Raw genomic sequence first — 26,659 nt, 5'->3', positions numbered from 1 at the left:
ATACTATGGTCCAGATTCTAAAACGAACACATAACTGTGCACCTGTAGGTTTATTCCTATTTGAAGAAAATGTACTGTGATACATACAGCTTCCAGGGGTGTAGGAACTTAGGCATGCGTAAATGTATTAGGTGCCCATTACACTGATATTCACAAATTTTCAGTAGTACTCAGCAGTGTAGGGATGTGTACATGCATCAGTGTAGCAGGAGTACATTTACGCATGTGAGAATGTCTAGCCAAGGTGCCTTTACATGGTGTCTTGTTTTTTCTCCTTTGGTAAAAATGTGTTTCCCTGGGGAGGAGCCCCTTCAAATAATACATTCAGTTTTGTCGGTGTCCCTCCTCATTTACGCCTTGGACACAGAGAGACTCCTGCCCTTGAAAGGAATAACTTTCAAATCAATACCTCTGGTGGGAATCAGTCTTGAAAAAGTTTAGGAACACCCAAAAAATGTATGTTTTACTATTTTCCGAGCATATCGGCCTTGGAATGCTTACACCCCAGCCCAGCCCAGTTAGTGATATTTTGATATGAAAAATTACATCATACTAGTGTAATGCAGGAATATTCGTGTCCCACGTGTATTACATGCAAGAACAATTACCTATTATGTTTACTGTATGGCAGAACAGGAAATTAAATTTGTATGCCTAGTAAAATGCGAAATGTCTATTCAATGCGTGTTACAAAAAGGGACATATACTCTATGTTTTAAGTAATGAACATGTAGCATATATATTAGTACAAGTGTATAATTTATTACATGTTGTGAGAAGTGTGCCTATGTAATGATGCATTGACTGTTTACTCAACAGTAATTCTCTTCAGAATATATACTGGATGTCTACCATCAACTGCTATCTTATCTGTCCAGAATAATTTGTATTATTGGGCCGAGTATTACAGCCCAGAAGCATGGTTTAAATTCAATACTGATTTCCCTATGGCAGAAGCCAAGAAATGTGATATTAAAGAAGCCAGATGGAAATTAATGCTTCGTTGTTCCATGTCACCCTTCCATCAAGATATTTAATCATTTGTGTAGCACAAACGCTTACCATCATTTTTCTCTTTTTTAAACTTCAAAGTAAAAGACCGGGATAGTGTTCTCCTGGATAAGGTTTAAAGACTTGGAGTAATATTTGATTTGAGGATACCCTTAGACTTCAAGAAAATGTGGTAAACTCCCTCACGATTACCATCTAGAATTGCTGCCTCGAATCAGACCTTTACTAGCCATTGGGAGAGCAAGTATTTGGGGTCCTAAACCTGACTACTGCAAGTCCCTTTATGTTGGTAGTTCAAAATCAGACATAAAATTGAAGGTCTTACAGAATTCCACTTGCAGAGAAATCTTAGGCCTACCCGGATAATACAATGTGTCTAACACCCAGGTAGTACCACTTGAGAGCATCCTCCATGCAGCGGAATGTACCTTCAATGGACTCCAGAGGAATGCCTGCCGGCATCCCCTGTCACATATGTGGTATCATCTTAAAGGTGAGGGCTTCTAACATCCTTCCACAGCTGGTAAATTTAAACCAAGCAGTCTTGGCACAGCCAGGATTAAAAACAAGAAGTGCACAAACAAGATAAAAAATATGTATGTATTCATTTAAGTCTTATACAGCACGGTGTTTATCCATCAATCACAGGGTATTACAAATGTATAGTTTGATAAAAGATGAAGGGGACGTGAGAGTCCCATTAGACTGGTGACAGTCCTTGTTTGAAATTCTTCGGTACTGGCCTCTGATCTGTTCATTAGTTCCGTTGTCAAGCACTTGCGTAGACCTCTTGTTGTTGGGCTTGTACCTCCAGTGTTCTGCCTCCATGTTTCATCTTCTTGAATGCTCATTGGTGGATCCAGTGGGGGAATGCTGAGCAGCGGCATATTGTGGGAGTGTTTTGTGAGGCCTGAGCCTGTGGGTAGTCTGGAGTTTGTCATAGTAGACTCTATGGATGGGCAGATCAGCACAGAACCATAGGATCATGGCTTCTGCTGGGAGCTAGTGGAGCACTCTCATGAGGGAATTGATGTGGACACATGTGGAGGTTTAGACACTTTCTCGCAATGAGTTATCACCTGGCAGTGAGCTTCTGAGTGAAATCTGAGCAGACGATATTGCAAAGGCCCAGGCTTTTGGCAACTCCACCCAATGATCAGTTTGAGTAATGGAAGGATTTTTGAGAGAAGAAGAAACTGGAGATGAATTCCTTAACCACAGCATTGTCTTAGGGAGCGAACAAAAATAGAGTAAAAAACTTGTCGTCGGTTTCCACGCTTTTGGTGGTTGAAGTAGGGGTTCCAAGGCCTGTGGATTGTTCCAAGGCTAGTGATACCAGTTTAGTTTGCCCCATTTCGAGAACTGTGGTCTTTGTTTTGTCCATGCAGAAGACGCTCTCCTTCACCCACAGAAACACATGGTGCAGACACGAGGGGAAAGTGGTAGAATCATTTGATTTGTTAGCGACCTGGGAGGGAATTTGTATATCATCTGCATACAATTGAAAGTTTACGTGGTACTGCTCGATTGCTCAAGTATTTGAGCCAGAAATGTACACAAGTAATAAACAACAAGCAGGAAAAAGATGACCCAGCGGGCCCATCAGCATAAATAGCTTGTGAAGAACTGAACTGACATTGCTGTATTTATTTGGGCTGTGTTGGAGAGAAAAGATTGGATCCAAGACGGGCAGTGCCAGCTAGCCTGCCCGTTGTTCCAACCTTTCCAGCAGTACTGAGTGGCGGACAATGTTGTAGGCTGCACAGAGGTCGAAGCGTATCAGGGGTCTTTTCTTACTCTTACCCCCTCCATTGAGCTTAGGAACTTTCCCTAATTGCGGCTAAGGCTGATCTTTCTTCGCCTGTGCCCCCAGGATCTGCAACTCACCTCAGACAACACTCTTCTTCGAGTGATAATAGTCACTGCTTTTTCTCTGAGGGAGCCGTCTGAAGTGAGTACCCTTTACTAGTACTTACACTATACCCGTGCCTCCTTCACCGTGTCTCTCCCCCTTGTCTTGTGCAGCACTCTGGTGGATCTGGATGTGTGCTATGAAACTAACACGACATACGTGTGTACTGGACTTCTGAAAAATTTGTTTTTCGGGAGGGTTTTTTAGAATGACCAGTCCACTCAATGGCATCATGGCTTTCATGTAACAACCTAATGCATTCTGGGTGTTGCAGTCTTGGTCTTCTACATTTGAAAGGGTTAGAGTAACACACCTGATAGAGTTGATTTTTAGGTATAAGGCCCAGGGCAGGAAACAGTGCCCATTTGATGGGGGGGGGGTCCTGACATTTGTTTCTGGCCGGCATTTGTTTCTAGCAGCTAGCTCATTGGCATGCATCCGTCCCTCACAGAGATATCACATCGTTCACCGCAAAACCTGTTCAATAACGTTTATAGGGCGCGAGGATGTTCTGCGTTTAAACGAATAATAATGTTTTGCGGTGGGAAATAGTATTCATGGAGTCGTGCGGGTTCTTGATATTCGATGTTTGTGGTGTCTCGCAGACCCGTACTGTGCGTTTGCCAAAAACAACGATCAATTCTATTGGCAAAACAAACGCAAGGGTAAGAAAAGTGTGTGTGGCGCTCCGGAGAGGATTTAAAAAATACACATGTAGCTCTAAAGAGCAAGAATTAGGGGAATTGCAAAGTCCATTCAGCCTGCCTAATGGGGTTCTTGGGCAGTACACGTAGATTATCAGCGGACAATGGCCCCCGGCTGATTGCGTGGAGGGCCCTTCACTGGCCTCACAATACGGCTGACTTGCTTTTTATACTGCGTACAAAAGGCAGCCCGCCCTTTTCTTGTCTCCACGGCCCGCGTCCCCCGGCGGGACCCTCGCGCTGGCTGCTGGACCTTTCGGCTTTTCTTCCGCGGCCCCGCCATGAGGCGCGCATAAAGGGGCGCCTCACCTGCAGCCATTAGCGGGGGGAGCAGGGCAGTTCCACTGGGACTTAACTTGAGAAAACAAGAGCGTAAGCCCCTTAGCAGCGTGTGGGCAGGAGCTTAGGAGACGGCTGCCAAACTTTGCTTCGGAATGATCCCGACCAGAGCAGTAATGAGGGAGGCTCGCATGCAGAACCCAAGGGCAGGGGGCGTGGCCAATGCGCTTCTCTCACTGCCTGGCGCTAATTAGTACGGGGCAATGGGCAACGGCTCCCTGCCCTGGAGAGTCAGCAAAGTATCTAACGTGTCACGTCATGTGATGTCACGTCAAGGCGTGAGCGTGCCCTGTTACGCTGTATAACCTGTAGTGGTTAATTTGTAAAACAATAAGTGCCAGGGCCCTCGTCCAGAGAACACGGCAGCTTGCACCATCCATTTCCCAGCCAGCACTGCCAATTATAATATCAGCCCAACTACTAACAGCACACTCCTTCCTGTAAATGTGACAAGTCATAATATTCAAGGCCCCCAAAGCTATAATAATGTCTTGGGTTTCACGTAACAATGATTATTAATGTATATTAACAGCTATTGTGCTCGCAGCCACATTTGGCAGACAGCACCACCTTGTGGCAGACTGTTAGAAGTGCCAAGCACCTGAAACCATTGGCTCAAATTAAGCACTGATAAGGACTACATTATATACTGCTTTTCTGCCATTTTCACCATACCTAGCCTACCACAATGCACTGTCTCTCCCAATCAATTACTCGTTTTCCTTTTTTATCGATTTTTACAGATAAATACAGACAGAAAACCATTAATTTTCTTTTCTGTATTTATTTTTAAATGTGGATAAAAGCGGAAATTGGTTGCTTTTGGGTGATTCGAAATGTATTTTGCCATGATTGCCAGGCCAATAACTGTGTGGATTGATAGGTTAGGGGGTTAAAAAAAGGAATTTTAGTAAAGAGGCTGAAACAGCAGTAGATATGCACAAGGCTGATACTGAAATGTGCATATTTTCATATAAGTGCATTGATTTATCGTCTGCTGACGTTCACAGCACTGAAACCTGCATGACTGCATATTTATTGGTTAAATAAATGCGGAAATATACCAGTTTCAGCTTTATTTTTTTCACAACACCCATATTAAATATGGATAAACAGATAAAGTTGTCAAAAAATAAATATAGATAAATACTGATGGAATTGTAAAAAAAAAATACCATAAAACCGGAAGCCCTACTCATAATAGTTCAACCTTGCACCAGTGCTGTGACACAGAAAGGGAAAGACCGACAGCTTATGGTACCAACTAATAATTCGTTGAACTTCACAGATTATTTGTCATATTCCACTCAGCTGGAAATTTAAATTTCTAAATATCTTAGTGCGACCAAGGGCTTCTCCTCCATTAGGAACACCATCAATAAGATGAATTATGTCTAAGCTAAAATAGCAAATGCCTCCACCAACAGAGTGAAGAAAGGAACGCATCTAATAACTACACAAAAAATACTTTGCTAGTTGGAAACAATATAAACAGTTCTTAATGTGTGCAAGAAAGAGTGCCTGTGCCCAAAGCTGTGCTCAGAAGCCCTAGCAGTTCAATGAACATCAGCTTGACTAGTACCAAGGCTGGTAGTCTTAAATCTACCTCAAATCTCTTTAATCCACTACCAGATACTACTTGCCCTTTTATCTCACTCTTGCAGGTTCCTGCTTTTTCCCTTTGTGACATTCTGCTGTCTTTCTCTCCCTCCTTTTTACCTTGTGTGTACCTTTCCCCTCTCTTGTGCTCAGTAATTACCCAAAGGGGTAAAATAAGTGTTGGTCCCCAAAAATAAGTGCCAGTGGCCCCCACCGGCAACCGCTGGCTCAAATTAAGGACTGAATACAAATAACCAATTACATCAGTTAAGATGCCCTTCTCTCAAACACCGAGACCTTTTACTCTGGAAGGCCTGGGTGACCCAGCACATTGGCAGCCAAGTTGAAAGATTCCATACATCGCCATGGTACTAGAGAAGCGAGTACTGAAACAATCACAGCTTTTTGTTGAGACTGATCAAATGCCACATCTGTTCCACCACGATCTTGCCTTGGATAGCGAACAGTTTGCGTGCTCTTCAGGATGGATGATCATCTCTGGATGAACAGCATATGGGAAACATCTGAGCCCAGATCCTTTTAGTTCTTTCATCAGCCATCGACAAAGTCAAACACTCGAATCTGCTGTCTCATTCGATAAGGCCACGATTAGTGAGAGTACCTCGTTTTGGTGTGAGTCCTTTTGTTTGCTAGTTCTCAGTCAGTGGCATTACCACAGTACTCTTCATTACTTCAGCCTCTGATCTTCGTAGTTAAGGTCACCACTTCACTCTGGGCCATTACAGACATGCTCTTCGGTCCTGAACTTTTCGCTTACAAATCATTGATTTCAGGTGTGTCAGTCTAATTAGCTCAATGAAGCAAGAGTATAAAACCAAACTGCACACAAAAGTCCAGGACTGGAAACAGTGACCCAATGATCAGTAGGGAGATGGTCACCCTATTAATAGCCGGTCAGTGGGCAACATTCTCCCAGCTGTTATTATGTACAGACTGAATCAGTATTGACCCGCTTCCATAAAGGAATTTCATTTCTATAACTATCTAATGATACAGGTGATACTTAGGGTATAGTGTCCTGAAAGCAGAGGAGTTTCAAAGCTGAATGTTGCAAGCTGGAGGTTACCAGCGTATGGAAAGCCTTCTAAGATGAAGGTGATAAATATGGGCCAAATGGGTCATCTCTGGTTGGAGAATAAATGGCCCACCTCACTTGGTATCCGCCCATTGCCAACAGGTATTAGAAGCATCATTGGGGATGGTGTTGGCTAAAGCTCTCTCGTACGCCCCAGGATCCCTGGGCTAGCTTGTTTTCACATTACACTGTGAGTCAATGCTAAGGAGTATGACCAAAGTACAATGAGGAATAAAAGTACTAAAACTGGTGCTTCTTCACTCTTTACTGGACAACGTCATTGTGCACCCACAATACGATTTCGGGTTCTTGAGGTGAAATAATTTTTGGCTCGAGGAGGAGACAGAGCAACTCATCTGCTAGAGAGAGGAATCTTCTGGCTTAACAGATTTGGTGCTATATGCGCAAATTGAATAGATGACATTTGTCCAACTTCTGCAGGTGGAATTTTTAAGGCATATTCTTTCATTATTTCCCCAGTAATAGCGGGAGAGCTGGTAGATGTTTTTAATGTATGTTCTATGCTTCCAATGCCAATGCCTGCCACCGAGGTAGATGGCTGTGCCGCTTGTATTTTCAAAGTTGTCATTTATTGTAGTGCCACAACCATAGGACCCAATGGAGTAATTTTCAGTCCCCTGCATGGGCTTGAAGATCGTACTCTCCCATCCTATGTTAGACTCCTGGGGAGTCATGGAATGTTGCTGCAACTTTTTGATTTTTGCCTCAGTGAACACAACAAGCATGTGTGTTCAGCATTCTGTCCATCAATTATTCTTTTTGCATTTGTCACCTCAGGTGGGATGGATATGCCCAGACGTGGGTCCGATGCTCTCCCTGCCACCAGAGTCAAACTAGCCTGGCTGATGAGGGTTGATACCCCGAAATTAATCCCAGGATGCCTGTTTTTCAGTTCAGAAAGGACCTGGCCTGGCAGTTAATGCTGGACTGTTACCTGTGGGTGCAGGATCAATACTGATTTACATATGGCTGGGCTCAAACTGGAATGGCATGGTGAGCAAAAAAAAGATGGATTTAGGCCGAGGTCTCTGTACTGGGTTAAATGTTTTACATTGTCCAGCATTTGTCACCCGAGTGGGACGGGTATGCCCATAAGTGGGTCCAGTGCTCTCCATGCCACTGGAGTCAAACTAGCCTGGCTGATGAGGGGCGATACACCAAAACCGGTCCCAGGATGCTTGATTTTCAGTTCAGGTAGGACTTGGCCTGGTAGTTCGGGCTGGACTGTTCCCATGGGGAGCAGGGTCAAGACTGATTTGCATATGGCTGGGTCCGAACTGGCATGGCATGGTGAGCAAAAAAACGATGGAGAGAGGCCCAGATCTATATATTGGGGGTGAATGTTTGACATTGTGCAGCATTCCTTCCATCATCGCTCATTTTGCAAATGGATTGAGTGACATTTGTCCAACCACTGGAGGTGGAATTGTTAAAGCACATTCTGTCATTATTTCACCAGTAATAGCAGTAGAACTGGTAGAGGTTTTTAATTACTGTTCTATGCTTCTAATTCCAATTCCTGCCGCTGACAGTAGATGGTTTGTGCTCGCTTATATTTTCAAAGTTGTCGTTTATTTTAGTGACACAACCATAGGACCCAGCGGAGTAATTTTCAGTCCCCTTTGGAGAGTGTACTCTCCTGTCCTTTGTTAGACTCTCGCCAAGTCATCGAATGTTGCTGCAGGCTTTTTGATTTTTGCCTCAGGTATGTATGTTCACTAGAAGCCCCTACGTTACACAGACTGGTGAACTGAGGTCAGGGGGTCATGCAAAGTGCACTCTCCACATGGAGAGTGGTTACTGACCTCTCGCCAGGCTGAGTGAAACTAGCAGTGGTAACAACATGGATGTCTAGTGCAAGTGGGAGTCATTTTACCTGTCAGTTTCAGAGGAGAGATGCCTACTGGGTTCTCCAGTTCAAAGGTGTTTGCTAGTCTTCACTCTGTCCATATGAGAAATTGGTGGAGACCATATGTATAGTTTGCATGTGAGAGATAGTGGTGTGTGTGGGTGTATGTTTGGCATATAAATCCATCATGGGGCTCCTGTGCAGGAATTATAACTCAAAATGCAGAGCCGGCGTGATGTCACCCAGGTCCTTTGTTTACCTGAGAGCAAGACATGAAAACCTCCTGTCTCTGCTCCCGGAGGTGTCACCTTTGTCAGGTTTAGTGGCTGGTGGGCTGGAATATCACAATTTTCCCTTTGAAGTTTAACCTTCAGTACCTTGTCAGGACGCTCCCAGCTCTGTCCCCTCTTTCTGCTGCATCCGTTCAATTGTGTGAGCTGGAGATACAAAAAGGCAGGAACTGCCTGAAACCAGCCTTGGAAGAAGTCCTATGGAAGACACTCTGGGATGCCCTGATAATGCACTGGCTTCTCTTGAAGCGGCATGCAGGGTCTGAATTGGGGTATCCCCAAAAGTGTGAACATTGCACAGTGCTTATTGGTTAGCCTGGAAATAAATACTCGTCATTTGCTCTTCTTAATGTCCCAGGAATTGTCATGACCAGTGGTGCGAGCTCCCCTCCAGGTTGGGACCAAACCTGGTTCAAGATCCAGACAAGGAGAGTTGTGGACTGCCTGGAGAGAGGAAGCGTGTTGTCTGGTGCAAAGGGATTGCAGGACTGCAGTCTCACAGAGGAGCCTGTCTTTAGAGTGTATCAGTTCAGCTACTTGGAGAGGCTGAGAGCTGTACATGGAAGTCAAGAGTCCAGTATCCTTGTGAAAGTGCTGCCTGGAACTACCTTGAAGGATGGAGACCACTTGCAGTGGAAGGTTTGTTAGAGGTACCCTCGAAGATGACAGCTTCCTCGAGAGGAGCACCAAAGTCCATCTGTCTAATGAGCACTGTTTCTAGTCCTAGACTTTCGTGTGATAGCCAAATGCATCTGGGTTTTGAAGTCTTTTGTTCCGATTGAACTCATTAGACTAACACACCTCAAATCAATCATTTGCAGCGGGAAATGTCAGGACCGGAGACAGTGCCCCCTTGTACTGCTTGACCTATCCGCAGCATTTGATACTGTAGATCATGCTCTCCTGGTCCAACGATTACAAACAATAGGGATAGGAGGAGAAGCCCTCTCCCTACTGACATCCTTTTTACCAGAAAGATCCCAAACTGTCCACCTAGGCAAATTCAAGTCAGTACCCTTTTCACTGCCGTGCGGGGTCCCTCAGGGATCCTCGTTGAGCCCTACGCTTTTTAACATTTATGTGGCCGAATTGGCACCACTGATCAGAAGTTTTAATTTGATTCCTACATCCTATGCCGATGATACCCAGTTAGTCATCTCGACAATAGATAAAGATATCAACCATTCTCTAAAGCTTCATGATTGTATGATTAAGTTAAGTAGCTGGATGGGCAATCACTGCTTGAAATTAAACTCAAGCAAGACGGATGTGATCATGTTTGGCAATCTCTTTCCACCGTGGTCCCCTGAGTGGTGGCCAGATAATCTCGGCCCCCCTCCTACACCTGTAACCAAGGCTAAAAACCTTGGAGTCATTATAGATGAAAAATTGAGCCTGAAGTCTCAAGTATCCAAGGCGGTGTCCTCCGCCTACTTCATGATTAAAACCTTAAGAAAAATATTTCCTTTCATCCCCTCAAAATCGAGAAAGACGGTTGTGACCTCTCTAGTCTTATCAAAACTTGATAATTGCAATGGCCTACATATTAATATTCAATCCACTCCCCTTAGAAAGTTGCAAAGCGTACAAAATGCTGCCGCAAGACTCATATTGGACATCCCTAAGCCCCAGTCAGTTAGGAAAGGGGTTCAAGACCTGCATTGGCTGCCAGTCGGCCAGCGGGTACAATTTAAGGCGCTTTGTATCGCCTACAGGGCTCTCCACAAGGAAGGTCCGAAATGTGTACGGGATCTTTTTAAGTGGTATTCCCCCAATAGACCTCTACGATCGGCAAATATGAATCTGATGCCTACTGTCAGAATCAAAAAAATGAACTGTGGGGGGAGGAGTTACAGCTATAATACTATAAAGGAATGGAACTCCCTCCCACTATATCTCAAGAAAATTCCCTCCCTCTTTGAGTTCAGAAAGCAACTAAAGACATGGCTCTTTTATGATTAGCGATCTGAAACATAGCATGGAGAACCGGGAGCGCCAAGACACCTTGGGGTATAAGTGTGCTATACAAGTCATAATCACATAACATAACGGACTGAAGTGAGGTGGCCACACCAGTGTCCACAGGACAGAAAATAGTCAATCCCTTTTGGCAGTTTCACAGCAAGAAGCCTTTTAAGTACATCTGCCTTAACAAAGCCGAACCCCACTCAGAGGTGAAACGATATTACCCACTTTGGATTTAAGTGCCACTGCCCTGTGGATTGCAGTGTGCTGGCACTGGAGGACAGATGTATTCCTTCATTCGGAACCCCACTCACTGTCCTGTAGGGTTCCTTCTCCCAAGGACCATCTGTTGTCACACGACAAAAACATGAACTCTTTCCTCTCCTCCAAAAACACCCCTGCCAAACCCAAGTGGGAGTATGTTGGTAGCAGTGGTATCAAGATGCTCCGCACCTCCCAAAAGAAAAGCACACCACGAGACACACACGTTTGCACTGATACTACCTACTTCGCGGCGGAGACACACGAGCTTATCATGGCCCAATAATTGTTACTTGAAATGCGGCAACGTATTTCGGCATTCAGGCTCCGGTTCACTTTACCGGTCCCTCGAGTTTCTTCTGACTAACCAGTCAGCCTTGAAAAAGTCATCTAAGACGAAACACGTGTCGGCTGTCTTCCAATGTACAAAATGCAAGCAATACTGGATCATTGATCTCTCACCAATAAAATTGTACATGCTTCTATTAGCAGACATTCAAAAGAATTTGTAGTGCTCTGGGTGTATTTATAGAATTTTGTTATATCAAGAGGACGTAGTTTGGCAATTGAGAAGACTGGGCCAACTGTATCAAATGGTTTTCCCCATTCTGTGAAATGCACTGATGCAAAAGGACCACTCTGTTTGATCACTACTGTAGACAGGGCCTGTTAATGGTGAAAACCCCTGTTTTAGGCAGGCACTGGGCGACATGAAGAGCCTGCGTCAAAGGTAATAGGCAGGGACTTCTGTATTGTGAAACCCGTTTTACATTGCTTACTGTTTGTTTTCTTGTGCATTGAGTTGTGCGTATGGACTGAAATACTTCTCCTTTTTAAAATAAATACACTGGCTGGGCATTGATTTAATAATCGTTCTGTGCTTTGCTGAGTGTCTAGCACATACTCCAGTTCCTTAAGTAAGCCCTCGACTACTCTGATTCGCTACTGTAAAGTCAAGTGTTAAAGGGCTGTACTTGATGTTCAGTTTAGGGTGAAATAGTAAGTTGGCACCAAATCACCAGCAATGCAAAAACTCGAATGTTTCCTGTTTTACAGTAACCCTTGATTGCTCTGAGACGGTGACCCCAGAACCAAATCCCACACCAGCGTTGCCTTGAGATTTTGGCACATATGGAAGAAAAGCCTAAAGGTGCATATATTATTTGACCAACAGGCCCTTATTCGATATGGATTCAAACGACTGGGATGGAAGGAATCTGTTAAACCATGTTAGCATTTACTAACAGGAAGTTGAGCAAACAGGTACATTTGTCTATTTATTTTATGTGAAAACAGGGAGGGAATTTGGTTTGCACCCTTTCTTATGCCCAAAAAATATTAAGCACTGTGTGAACAACAAACACGAATCTTAAATGTGATCCATTATGTGTTCTTTCCCATCGGTGCCTTCCAATTTACACAGTTTGGTCCAGCTTTCTGAGCGCTTTACATAGGGTCTGTGTAGCTTTTGCAACGCACGTCTGTTGAAAAGTGTTGCGGTGGTATTAACTTTGCACCGTAAATCAGCATACCTTACATCAAGGGGGCGTTCGATGGGTGATACATGGGCGTTCCCATGCAACTACTCAGGGAGTTTGACGCAAATCCCTATATACTAACAATTGTAGGCCTGGTGTGCCCCAAAACCTTATGCCGCCTTGAGGCAGGCGTAATGGAGGAAAAAAAATTAATTTATCCATGCCAATCAAGCTTTGCATGCATGCTGCATGCTAGGGAGCAGCTACAAAGTGAGAAAAGTGTTAAAGCATATTAATTGTACTGGAAGGGCACCCTTCTCCTACAAAACCTATGCTTGAAAGAACGCACACAACCTTGCACTATGGCAGAAGGGTTTGTGCTTTGCATATGGCAGCCTAATCTGCACCAGTGCCCGGGGAGAAAAGATCTTAGTAAATGTGGCACTTTGTTTTCACTCTCTCTTGGACACAGCAAAGGGCAGCATCTTTAGTTGCTGTACCTTGTTTGTCAAAAGTTAGCAGATTTCCCCCTTTGTGGTTTTACTTTTTATGGGCAAATGTTCAAAAAAGGAAAAGAGAAATGGAAAGGGAAGGTGAGGGTAAAGGATATGCTGGTTTATGTGAGGCAGAAAGGATGGAATGGAGTGGAAGAGGGAAGGATGGGAAGAGAAGAGAGGGATGGGTCGTGAGGGGAGGGGAAGTGAGAGGAGAGGATTGACAAAGGGAGTGAGACTAGGTAACCTGTGTAGTTTTTGCTCTGTAAAAATAGTCCTCAACTTCTGTAGCAAGGCGTGCTAAACAGTTTATGTTATTTATTCTTGGATTGCTTTTTGCCGCCTCTAGTTACCTTAAGATATGTGTCAGCGCGTGAGAGGAAGAGGCAAGCGGTGGGGATTCGCGTTAAATGTACTCTGCAGCACTCACGCGGACACGTGAAGCCTCGTCTGTGCGTTTCCATTTAAGGGGCGTCCTCTCAGGTGGACTCTGCAGCCGAACAAAGCCCGCTCCGAAGGGGATGTGACAGTCCCAGAGAGCGCAGCAGAGACAGCTGACACTTGCACGGAGAGGTCTGCGTGCAACTTGCTTTAGAAGTGCTGGGCAGTGGGCGGGAGGGAGCCTTTCCTGGCAGAGAGGTCACGGGGAGCTGATCCTCCGCTGCTGAAGGAGGGGCCGGGGTGACACGGAGCCAGCTTAGCGGAATCAGAACTCTTAAGAGAAGCTCCTCGGGCGCGCCCTGCCCAGAGCATCGCAGTGCGTCCTCCACCACCAACCCCACCTCTGCACGGGGCTTCCAGGCGTGTGTGGCCTGTTAGGATTTACGGAGCTGAGCCAAGCATCACAGCGCCTAGCACCACATCACCTACAATCGCAGCACCAAGCACCGCACCACAAAACTACCACTGAACCAACCACCACAGCTCGTACTTTGCCAAAAGTTCGGAAACCAGTGACGCGAGGCTCCCAGTGGGACAGAACTAGCGCTGCCTTCATGCACCTGCACAGCCCCTCTCTGAACATGGCCGACGGCAGCTTTTCTCTGGCCGGGCACCTGGGCCGGAGCCCCGGGGGGAACCCGGCCTCCAGGCTGCACAGCATCGAGGCCATCCTGGGCTTCAGCAAGGAGGACGGCCTGCTGGACTCTCTGCAGGCCGAGGGGGAGCCGCGGGGCTCCAAGGAGGAAGAGGCGGGCGGCCGTCGGCACTGCTACCACAAGATGTCTGCCCGAGAGCAGCAGCAGGCCCCGCCGCTAGGGGGCGCCTCGATGGAGGGCTTCGAGGGTGAGTGCGCTGCCATGGTCCATTGGACGGTCATCGGGCCTGTTCTGGGAATGTTAATTGTTGATGCATATGTCAAATATTCTGATGTGATTTGTGCAATAAAATAACAAGTATGATAACATTGCAACATTAAGTGGAACAACAATAAGGATAACCTATTTTACATAGCGCTTCATACCGCATTTCGGTCTGCCGTATCTAAGCGCTTTTCTAATATCCAGCGTCTTGGTAGTGGCAATAGCATACTGATGTGTATTGCAAACACACCTGTCTTTTGACACAGTGTTCATGAAATCTGACATTAAAAATATATATATATTTTACTATTAATTACTGAAATTGGGATTTTTAAAAACTATAGTGGTACACAAGGCAAACCTTCTCCTGCTCCAGAAACACCCCGTGGTACACGCTAGTTCTTCCCACTGCACGCAGGGGCTCGGCTGCGGACAGGGTCACTGGCGAGCGTGAGTTGTAAATCCACTCACAAGTGCCTCTCGTGACTGCGTGAATCCTAGTGTGGACGACACCGCGTAGGTTGTTTTAGCACGAATTTGACAATCACTAGAGACTATAGTACATCAGTGCAGTGCACGCCACGCTCGCTCTTCGGATATTACAGACTGAGGCAGCAAAGCTCACGGCTGGTCACACTTCTAAAGTGCACTCCGGAGCTACAAACCAGGGCTTCTGTCGAAGAGACCCCAGCGCCTCGAAAGCTGAAGTTACAACCAGTTGTTTTCTGTTTGGCGTGTCAATGTTTGACTCTCCAGGAGAGAGGCTGTACATCATACGTGGTGCCACAGGGCAAGCCCGCGGGGCCCGTTGTGAGACATCACAACGAGGAGACACTGAAGGGGTTCACACCTTTACAACAGGTGCATTTCTCGACCGGTCTATTTCACACGATTAAAATGCTTGTTTTGGGCGATTAAAATATACTCACATCTCCTATTATTGTTTTCAAGGGTATCTAAAGTCCACACTATTCTACGTACTCAAACTCTTAAATAAGCACATCCTTTTCGACTTTACAAAGTCCATTGTGGTCCATTAGGAAGTCATGTGTATATTTCAGTGCGCGTAGCAAAAACCCAAATGTCATAGCAAACTAGCAGGCGTTTCAGAGGTCTGTGGTATTTCTCGTCTTTATCAGTTTTGTCGCTATTAATGGGAAACAAAAATGAGGTAACAATTTCGACTTTTACAGAAAATAAATAGGACTGAATATACTACAGCCGTCCGTATGCTATAAATATTCAAATAAAAAGGTGCCTTATTATCAGCAAAGTTGGGAAAAATGATGCCAAAGTGAAAAGACCACATCTTTTACAACAACTGAAAGAACATTTCAGATTATTATTAGCATTGCCAGTACTATTTGTATCGTTCTTGGAGTTAGTACTAGCCGTTGTTGGTGACATTTTAATAGTTATTGTTAATACAGAGATCTTGAAATCTTATTGTTATTAATATTATTATTATTGCTGTTAATGTTCAGATTTTTCTCATTTTAATGTGATTATAATTTGTTAGTTATTTCACTTGTCTGTTGTGTTTGTTGTTCCGTTGCATTATATTATTTTTTCTTGTTTTGTTGATATTGTTTTTGAAGTTGACTTTTTTTTTACAGTTGCTATTGTCTTTATTATTGTTGTGTTTGTTGGTGTTTAAATTCCTTGATGTTTTGTGTTGCATAATTATTTTTGTACTTATCTGTAGTCGCCTTCACTACTGCTATTGGAGAACTTGTTCTAATTGATTTGCTGTAGCTGTCGATGCTGTTACTGTTTTATTTCTGCTGTGGTTTGTGGTTTGATGTGTTATTGTTACACGTCAATACTGTTGTGGATCGTGCTATTCTAATGGTTTTGGGTGACGCATCTTGTTAGTGTTTCCATTGCTACCTGGTAGTTGCATGATTGCTTGTTGATGTTGTTGCTCTGGTGATGCTGTGTCTGTGGGCACACGCCCTGCCCCTGTTGCAATAATAACAGCTCTTCTCCGCGCCCGCAGAGACCTTCTGCAGCCCCTCGGAGGAGGCCCTGAGCCCCGGGCTGTCCGCGGGGAGCGAGGGGAAGGGCTCCGACGAGGAGCCCCCCAAGAAGAAGCACCGGCGGAACCGCACCACCTTCACCACCTTCCAGCTGCACGAGCTGGAGCGCGCCTTCGAGAAGTCCCACTACCCGGACGTGTACAGCCGCGAGGAGCTGGCCTCCAAGGTCAACCTGCCCGAAGTGCGCGTGCAGGTACGTGGGGGTGGGGCAAATGAGGCCGGGGGGGCCGGTGGGAGGTCAAAGATACACGACAGGCCAAGATGGCACACTTGCACCAGAGCCTCCATGGTCAACCTGCCCGAAGTGCGCGTGCAGGTACGTGGGATCCGAATGGGGGGGGGGGGTGAGAGGTCAAAGATACACGACAGGCCAAGATGGCACGCTTACCCCAGAGCCTCAATGGTCAACCTGCCCGAAGTGCGCGTGCAGGTACGTGGGATGGGGCTAATGGGGGGAGGAGGCGGACGGGAGGTCAAAGATACACGACAGGCCTAGATGGCACACTTCCCTCAAACATCCTGTTCAGAGTGCGCACTCACCGCCAGGCCTCCCATAGTCACCTGCCCGAAGTGTGGTTGCAGGTGAGTGGAATGGCTGCAGTTCTTTCATTTGAAAGGGAGAGCACTTACCAGTACCTCTGTGTACTGGTGTACTGTGGTCGGAGTACCGGTACTTCCCAGTAGCAGAAATCACCCAAAGCACTGGTAGAGGGGCTTCAAAGATAGTCAAGACAGGGGGACAAACCAGCACACTCCCCACAGGCCACCGCGGTGAACCTGCCTTCCGCAGGGTTGTGTGGGAGGAGCCAGGGGCGTGAATGGAATGCCTCGTGCGCCGAGACTCAACACTGCGCCCCCTGGAGCTGCCCACCTAGCTTCACCTGCAGAAAGTGGACGCGAAGCTGTGATGCTGAGGGTGGCAGAGGGGTGGGGGAGAGAGGGGGTAACATGAAATGGTACCAGTGGCGCACTGGCGCTTGTTCGGGGTCAGACTCAGCAGTGAACTCAGTCTGGGCTCTCAAAGGGCACAGAAGGCGCGCAGACAAGGCAGACCCCTCGGGGTGAGGAGACACACGGCATGCAGTACTCAGCCGAGAGAAGCCCCTCGGGGGGAGGCGCACGGCCCTCGGAGCAGAAAAGACCCACGAAGGGCCCGAGAAAGCCCCAGAGAGTGAAACGACTCTGAACCTTGTGCCGGCCAGGTGTCTCGGTGAGCGCTCCCATAGACGTGGCGTCGGTGGAGGCACGGGAAGCAGTCACTCGCGCGCAGAGGGTGGGGAATCAGGGTATCAGGCACTGACATCGGGAGAGGGGAGGGATGTAGCTCCGTACTCACTAACTTCATACTCCCCGAGTTCACGGATTCGAAAACTCGGCGCCGACAAATACGGTGTTTTGAATGCAGAAGTTCGAATTTTGTTTGAGCACATTCAGCCTTCCATCCTTCGTAGGTCGGTAAACTGAAATACATTATTTAGTAATAATAGTGAGTCACGTACATCGCTTAGAAAAGGCAGATATGTGATATGTAGCGCTATATGAAAGGCGATTATTACAGTGAGCAAGCCGGAATTGTCCGGGTGTAAACAAACTTAAGGATACAGTACATGCATGTATAATTTAGTTGAAAGACGACACGCCTGCCGAAGAGGGAGATGTGCCCATGAGCCCTGCCAGTTCTCCAATCTCCAGCACGGGGCAGCCCGGGGGTGGGGCTGGCAGTAACCGTCCTTACTTCTGCTGTAGCATCTCGCGCCAAACACCCTACAGTGGGATGTCTTTTACTGGAGTCGCTGAAAATGAAGCAAAAACTATCCGTTTGCAACACTGCAGAAAATGTTTTTCGGACATTTTAAGGGAGCCGATTTACGAGAGGGAACAAGAGTACTTCCTATATTTTGGTTAAAATCTCTCCGATATTGTAAGATTCCATAGCTGAGAAAAAGAATTTGAATTAGATTCCGGAGTTGTGACTAAAACAGGTCGGAACGGTGATTGCCAACCCGATAGGTCTCCGCCTTCCACCCCTCGTTCTTTTAATGTATCTACCGTCCGTTATATTCTCAGCGCTCTGAAGTAACCGAATGCCTCCTCGCAGCGCTACACAAAAACTTTAAATAACTTCGATTCCTCCCGAACGAGGCGAGCTCTTCAGACCCACAAAGCCCAGAGAGCTGTTCTTGAATAGGTCGTTTATTATTAATAGTGTTATGTCTATCCCATTGTTAACTTTTCCCGCTTTGGGAAGTGGCTGATCTATGTTTTTCGTTTAAAAAAATATATAGTTGCCCAACGCAAGTTTTATTAAAAACGATGACTCTTTTAATCATTTAGCTGCTCGCTTGCTTCATTTGTTTTTTTCTTATAAATCCCACAATTGATCCCGCTTCATCCATAATCCCAGTCATTAAAATACTGAAAATCCTGCATTATTACCACACATCAGAGAAGTGTGTGGGCGCATTTCCAAGAGATTTGGGTTTATAGTCGTGGGAAAATCGGTCGCGCTTTTAATGCCACCACTTTCCTCACAGGTTTTAAAATATCTTATTTATACAGCGCATCACACCGCGCAAGTGCCGCGTCAAAGCCCTATGGTTCCTATTTTCCGATTAGCGCCGCGAGGCCATATCATCGGCAGAATGTACGCTATAGAAGCACGTGTGTTCCAAAACTACCGACTATAATACAACTTCGAATTGCCCCATCTTGTTTCATTTTATGAATCGATGCGTTCAAGGCGTATTTTGTACACCGCTAGACCCACCCTTGTCAATAGCAGATGATATGTAAGTTTATTTAGAAGTCCATGTGCAGGTTCAACCTGTGGAAACACGGGCCTTGGCAGCCGCTGACAATTGCACCTCCTTTCACTTTCACATAGCGCCTAGATACCGGTCTTGGGGAGGGGGGCGCTCTATCGTAAGTAACTACCATAACTCGTGACTTGTTTCATCATCCCGGCTTCCTCGCTACCCTTATCTCCTGTGCCTTAATCAACATAAATCTGGGAGTAGCAAGATGTTATTCAGTTCGCGGTTGGCGCTATATTTTATGTAATCTAAAAAATGCCGGTGACTTATTGTGGAAAATAAGCGACACGCCCAGCTGCACCGACAGACACATTTCTTATTATAAACCAGCCACAAGTACGCGCCCTGGTCCGCCCCACCGTGGGATCCGAGCGCGTTTGCAGGAAGATTCACTTCACATTATTTTTCCTTTCTACAAACCCCAACCCCCACTAAGGGACATTTTAAGGATTCTGGGGGCCCGGGGTCAAATGTAATTTTGGGGTCACGTGTTCGGAACAGCTTTGAATTTATGACCCAATGTCAGCTCTTGCGCGCCCTCTTTGGCCGGGTCACTGTGGGTGCGCAGGCGCACTCGAGCAAACCCTGAATGTGTTTACATCCAATATTCCGGGATAGTGACGTGATTTCAATATTGTAGCACAGCAGCAGCTCGCTAATATTACTGCACATAATCTATATGACGCCCTTTCATTTCTCATATGTGAGGCCCTGTTTGATCTAAAATAAACTATTGTATGTTGCATGAAACATAAACACACCAGTTCTCTGCAAAATGTCTGTAATAGACTGTCACACATCAACCACATTAAAAATAAATTAAAGGAAAATGGCATTTAAAATAATCTGTTTAAAAATGACTAGAGGTCATCAGGGCAAGACTCTCTGCGGAGCAGAGATGGCTCTACCAGGGGGCCCGTGAAAGGCGGGGGCCCTGGGTCAGAGCCCACATTGCCCATGGCGTGAAATGTCTCTGCTTATCCCTTGATTTCACAGGGAGTGAGGCTGGGTGCAGAGTCCATCATTCTTTGGAGCAGGGATGCTTTATTTTGCTTGTGGGGTGCTTTAGGGCAGTAGCATGGATACATTAGCTCCCCTTGTGGGCTGTTGCAGCTTTCATCCATACAAGTGTTGTGGTCTTTACGCCACGCCCTTCCATGATGGACACAGCATTTCATGCAGTTTTTAGACTTCCTGCAATTTAGAGATTTTCGTTTTTTTTTACATTTGTTTCTTGGTCTTTTCTTCTCTCGTGCAGTGGGAAAGACTCCAGGAGCCACAGCCCTTTCCAGTTCCTCCAAACAAACAAATCCATCTCTCGGTGGATTAAAAGATGACCCAGAGCCCAGGCGTAGGCCTCCCTCTCTGGGGATTCACAAATGCCACAAGTACCTTCTCATCTGCACGGCAGTGTCTCCGTGGGCGTTGTATTTTATATTCAGGGACAGATTTATGAACACTTTGCATTAGTGCACAGTCACCAAAAGTGAAGCAAACCGTTGGTTTTTCAACTAGTTTTCAGCACAAAACTTTATTTGCACTGGAAAGCAGTGTGTAAAGTAGCACAGCCATCTCTTTGCTCTGCTCTGTGCTGGTTTGCTCTGATTTACCCCAAGGTCTCATGGGTTGGACATTGGTGTTCCCATGCTGCCACCCAAGGGCTGGGATGCAAAGCCCTATCTACTAACATTGGTACAAAGGGATTTACACCCAAAAATAAATCCTCCTCGAGGCAGTTGTTAAGTTGGAGGATTTTTTTTGTACTTTATCCAAACTTTTACCACGTTGCATGTGTGGTGCACTGTACAACACACATCCATTGTGAGAAGAGCTTTCAGCTTTGTCTAGGAAAAGAGTTTGTACTGGAAGAGTAGCCTTCCGGCACCAGCCCTATGCTAGACCTCACACATGCACTATGGTGAACTGGACTGACGTCAGACTGGCACTGTCAAACGAGCAGGCTGGAAAGGGCCATGTTTTAGGTTGTTTCTTAGTCCCTTGGGCCATGATTAAATCTCCAATAATGGACGCTCGGCCCTTTCAAGCCGGCTCCTCTAGCAATGCTAGAGTGAGAGAGAGCGGCCCACTGGCCAGTCCAGCACATGATGCAAAGGGGCATGCCCGGCGATGGGCAGCCCGCGTCTGCCCTGCACTGGCGAAGAGAGCAGCAGCATCATATCTGAATAGACCGGACTCCCCCCAGCACCAAGTAGCACAGCCAGGACTCCCCCTAGCACAAAGTAGCACAGCAGCTTTCATTTCTGCGCTCCCGTGCGCCATGGATTACTGAATGCGCCCCCTCATTCTTCCTTTTGCTGTATCATATTTCGAGCCATGCTGTGTGGCTGGGCTTTTTTCATTATTCAAATTCTTAGTTGCAAAAATGTGCTTTTTTTGTTAGTGCTTTAAAAAAACTGTTTAGATGAGTTCCCCACTGCTAGCCACAGCTGATGTGTGTGGTACTAATCCAAGGAGCACTTCTAAGCGCTTCTTTCAGCATGCAATACGGGCATTAGTATTAGTAACCACACTTAACAGAAGTTTGGCTCTGCCCTCCGGAAACTTTCTATGAGAAAGGACGATGGAAGGACAACCACATTTTAACCAATACATTAGGAGCGCCATTGGGAGAGTGTATCTGTGTGTGTGTGAGAGAGAGATTGTTTCGCCACAGAGAAGCCTCATTACATGAGTATACAAGTGTGTGTGTGTGTGAGAGAGATCGTTTCGCCACAGAGAAGCCTCCTTACATGAGTATGCAAGTGTGTGTGTGTGTGTGAGAGAGAGAGATCGTTTCGCCACAGAGAAGCCTCCTTACATGAGTATACAAGTGTGTGTGTGTGTGTGAGAGAGATCGTTTCACCACAGATAAGCCTCCTTACATGAGTATACAAGTGTGTGTGTGTGTGTGTGAGAGAGAGATCGTTTCGCCACAGAGAAGCCTCCTTACATGAGTATGCAAGTGTGTGTGTGTGTGTGAGAGAGAGATCGTTTCGCCACAGAGAAGCCTCCTTACATGAGTATACAAGTGTGTGTGTGTGTGAGAGAGATCGTTTCACCACAGATAAGCCTCCTTACATGAGTATACAAGTGTGTGTGTGTGTGTGTGAGAGAGAGATCGTTTCGCCACAGAGAAGCCTCCTTACATGAGTATGCAAGTGTGTGTGTGTGTGAGAGAGAGAGATCGTTTCGCCACAGAGAAGCCTCCTTACATGAGTATGCAAGTGTGTGTGTGTGTGAGAGAGAGAGATAGTTTTGCCAGAGAAGCCTCCTTACATGAGTATACAAGTGTGTGTGTGTGTGTGTGAGAGAGAGATCGTTTCGCCACAGAGAAGCCTCCTTACATGAGTATGCAATGCAAGTGTGTGTGAGAGAGATCGTTTCGCCACAGAGAGGCCTCCTTACATGAGTATGCAAGTGTGTGTGTGTGTGTGTGAGAGAGAGATCGTTTCGCCACAGAGAAGCCTCCTTACATGAGTATACAAGTGTGTGTGTGTGTGTGTGTGAGAGAGAGATCGTTTCGCCACAGAGAAGCCTCCTTACATGAGTATACAAGTGTGTGTGTGTGTGTGAGAGAGATCGTTTCGCCACAGAGAAGCCTCCTTACATGAGTATACAAGTGTGTGTGTGTGTGTGTGAGAGATCGTTTCGCCACAGAGAGGCCTCCTTACATGAGTATGCAAGTGTGTGTGTGTGTGTGTGAGAGAGAGATCGTTTCGCCACAGAGAAGCCTCCTTACATGAGTATACAAGTGTGTGTGTGTGTGAGAGAGATCGTTTCGCCACAGAGAGGCCTCCTTACATGAGTATGCAAGTGTGTGTGTGTGTGTGTGTGAGAGAGAGATCGTTTCGCCACAGAGAAGCCTCCTTACATGAGTATACAAGTGTGTGTGTGTGTGAGAGAGAGATCGTTTCGCCACAGAGAAGCCTCCTTACATGAGTATACAAGTGTGTGTGTGTGTGTGTGAGAGATCGTTTCGCCACAGAGAAGCCTCCTTACATGAGTATGCAAGTGTGTGTGGGAGAGGGATTGTGTCAGGGAACAGAAGCCTCGCCTCATGGTGTCCATCTCTGTGCGTGGGTGTGTGCGTGTAATTGTGTCTGGATATATAGCTGCCTTATGATAAGTGTCTGGATACCTTTTTCTCTCCTAATTTATGTTCCTGTGTGCATGTATGGGAGTTGCATCCCAATAGGTTGTGCGCGTGTATGCATGTGTTTCTGTGAGTATGTTTCAGTGTGTGTGTGTGTTTGACACTGTCTGCATTTACATCTAACCTCTTTTTTGTGTGTGTGAGTTTGAGCGCATCTACATTAGTGGTCCAAGTGCTTTAAAAAAGTATGGGAACTGTGATGCTGTGCACAATGGAGTGGGGTAAACGGGGGCGGGGTCACAGGCATGGCTAAAAAAACAATTATTTTGTAACATTTTCATTCTTTCACCTTCAGGTAACGACATATGCAACAACGCACTCCTTAAAAGAAAAATAAATGCAATTTAAGTTAATCAGAGTAAAATGCACTATGGTACATTATGAAACCTCTATGAGTGAAGGCACTGCAGAGGTCTGTGTATAACCAGAAACCCGCAGAATTGAATCATGGTTGGTGCAGTTGAGAATAGTGGCTGGTAAATGCTTAGTGCTACGAGGTCCCAGTCTGTGACAGAAAGCACTGCGAATATGTACATCTTTTGAAACTTGCATTACACACAGAATAAAATAGGCTGCTACAAAATGGGCCAAAAGATATTAAGATGAAAAAAATACGTCTAAAATATAGATTTTAGTACTGCCAGACTGTAGGTAACTCTCTTTTAAAAGCACACACTTCACAGCTCCACTGGCAACTCCCTTGCAGTACCACTCAAAAATAGTAAATCTGTGTTATCAGAAAGCTTCAAGTGATTTCATCAATTAAAACCAATACCGGCCTCCAAGCACCCTTTATATGTGTATATTGACCAGTTGCCCGCATTTACATTTCTTTCAGAGAAGCAGGCACCCTGGCAAGAAGGCTTGTTTAGCTGTCTTCCCCTCCCTCAGTTTCACAGCACAACAGCCTCCCCGCATTACACTTCAGATGAAGCATTTCAGTTGTTGGAATTAACTGTCCCAGGACGGTCGTTTGACAAAAAGTAGGGGATCTGTTCTTCTTAAATACATTTTCTTTTGGTACATCTTGCACCCTCAGATCCCGCCCACTTTGACCACTGGTCTACATCGAATAAAAGAGTTATATTGAGCTCAATGTTTGCTGCCTTCATGCATTGTTTTGTGTCCTTCAGTCTAGCAGTCTTGACTGTGTTACTGAGCAATGCTTCTTGGTGAGAATTTAAATTGGAGAGACAAGATGTGCCCTCACCCCCTATTCCCCACTTGGCCAATCTTTCATAAAACTTTCCAAGCTCAAGTGTCTGTCTTTTCCTCCCGCCCTTGCTCTTCTAGATGCCTGGCTTGAGCCTGAAACCAATTCTAGGAAATTGGGCTAATGATTGAAAATCACTCTCGTGATGCAGTCTGTTTACCCGCAGGTGTTGTAACCCTCTTTAACTGATGTTAAATACTTTCATCCAGGTATGGTTCCAGAACAGAAGAGCCAAATGGAGAAGACAGGAGAAGCTGGAAGTCACCTCTATGAAGCTGCAGGACTCCCCGATTCTGTCCTTCAACAGGTCCCCGCAATCCTCCACCATGGGACCCCTCAGCAGCAACCTCTCCCTGGAGTCTTGGCTCAACCCGCCATTGCCTAGCAGCGCTCCGCTACAGACCCTGCCAGGCTTCATGGGCTCTCCTCAGAGCCTCCCAAGCAGCTACACCCCACCCCCTTTCATGAACTCACCCCCCATGACCCACAACCTACAGCCTTTGGGAACCATGACAATGGGCCCACCACCGCCTTACCAGTGTGGGGCCAACTTTATGGACAAGTTTCCCCTGGACGAAGCAGACCCCAGAAACAACAGCATAGCAGCCCTGAGGATGAAAGCCAAGGAGCACATCCAGTCCATGGGCAAACCATGGCAGACAATATGACTCAGGTGAGAAAATATTGCCAACACTGGCAGGTGACATGACTTGAGAGGAAAACATGGGGAACCATAGCAGACAATCTGACTAGCATGGGAAATGTGGCTTGCACAGCAGCCAATCTGGTGCAGCCAAAGCCATGGCGGAGAACCTGACTTGGACAGAAAATATCACAGCCCTGATGGCTAAGGAGATAAAGTTGGATTCAGTCAAAAACATTGGCAGCGATGCAAATCGAGTGGAACAATGCCGCAAACCCCGGCATGCAATAAAATCCAGGCAGAACAATGTGCCAAAGCCTGATAGACAATCATGAGAATTCTGGTTGGTAATTTTTTATTTGGATGGACAAACGAAAATCGAAAGGTAGACATTTTGACTCGGGTGTAAATGATGGCCCAACCTGACATATACATTGACTGGGGGTGGTGAGATGAAGTTAACAATGGCACACAGCACTACAAACTTGGTTGATGCCCTCTCTTGGGGGTGGAAAAGTTGGCAAACCTTGGTAAGAGTTACTGTTAAAAAATGAGCACCAGACGAGCATAAGCAAACAGAAGAGAAATAAACATTAACTCCTTCTTGGAAAAAAAATCAAACAACTTTCACGGTTATTTCAAACTACGAAAAGCATCATCTGTGATTGCAATTTATACATATTTACTTGTGTTGAAATTCGCTTATAAGTACTTACATTTATTCACTGACAACGTTTTGTGCTTCTTTTTATAGATGGGTACAGTGGTTGTTTCAGTTGCTATCTGAGGTTATATTTCATAACAAGTGTGCCCCAATTTGTGGGTGCATTCACAGTAATAAATACTTCAGCATTTTGTCCACTATAGAAAATCAGTATTTGTTTCCGGCCGTGATAAAGTCTGTGTCAAGGCTCGACCACCAGCCTTGCCCCTACACCAATTCCTTTAGAATGCACAGTTTACATTTTAGTGATTGGGTAAACAGCAGCCAACAATATGGATCGAAGCAATTGGTTAATTGTCAGTATTATATATTTTCCTGTTAGATATATTTTCCTTGTCAGCACCATCTTTCTACTAGGTTCACGTTTGTTTCTCTTGCACAAATCTTATACTAGGACATGTGAGTTGCATTATTTTTTTAAATAAAGATCGACTTTAAAAGCTACCATTTGTAAAAATGCAAATATTTCCACACAAATGCAAGGTTGAGGGGAATCAAAGGCAGGCCAAGCAGACTAGCTTCCCACGAGTCCACACTTCAAGAAGCACTGGCGTACACACTAGTTGTGGCTTTTTGTTAGGGTGCTTGGTGATAGTTGGGTGACTGTGTCTGCTGCTTCTTTTTGTCCTCGAACGAAAACACCACAACGAAGCAACATCTTGGGCTACGCCATTGTGAACGCTGCGTTAGCAGAGTTAAGGTGCACCCTCGAAAAAGAGAGCTATGAAAAGGAGTCAGTGACCTTTGCTTTTTT

The 26,659-nt window shown here is 45.8% G+C and overlaps 1 protein-coding gene across 1 annotated transcript; it reads left to right on the top strand.

The window, feature by feature from the left end:
- The first annotated feature begins 13,647 nt into the window (after positions 1-13,647).
- On the top strand, positions 13,648-26,447 carry RAX (retina and anterior neural fold homeobox). The gene is made up of 3 exons (XM_085640702.1): positions 13,648-14,303; positions 16,320-16,552; positions 24,748-26,447. Exons 1-3 carry the CDS (start codon positions 14,015-14,017, stop codon positions 25,204-25,206), a joined length of 981 nt encoding a protein of 326 aa, XP_085496828.1. The 5' UTR covers positions 13,648-14,014; the 3' UTR covers positions 25,207-26,447.
- The last annotated feature ends 212 nt before the right edge of the window (positions 26,448-26,659 follow it).

The sequence above is a fragment of the Triturus cristatus genome, chromosome 2_1 (assembly GCF_964204655.1).
Source record: "Triturus cristatus chromosome 2_1, aTriCri1.1, whole genome shotgun sequence".
NCBI classification, from domain to species: domain Eukaryota; kingdom Metazoa; phylum Chordata; class Amphibia; order Caudata; family Salamandridae; genus Triturus; species Triturus cristatus.
The sequence above is the reverse complement of the archived record's forward strand: the minus strand, read 5'-3'. Positions and strand labels throughout refer to the sequence as shown.

Coding starts and splice junctions, on each gene's coding strand:
- RAX (XM_085640702.1), top strand. CDS start 14,015: ATGCACCTGCACAGCCCCTCTCTGAACATGGCCGACGGCAGCTTTTCT. Junction 14,304..16,319: donor CTCGATGGAGGGCTTCGAGG/GTGAGTGCGCTG, acceptor CCGCGCCCGCAG/AGACCTTCTGCAGCCCCTCG. Junction 16,553..24,747: donor TGCCCGAAGTGCGCGTGCAG/GTACGTGGGGGT, acceptor ACTTTCATCCAG/GTATGGTTCCAGAACAGAAG.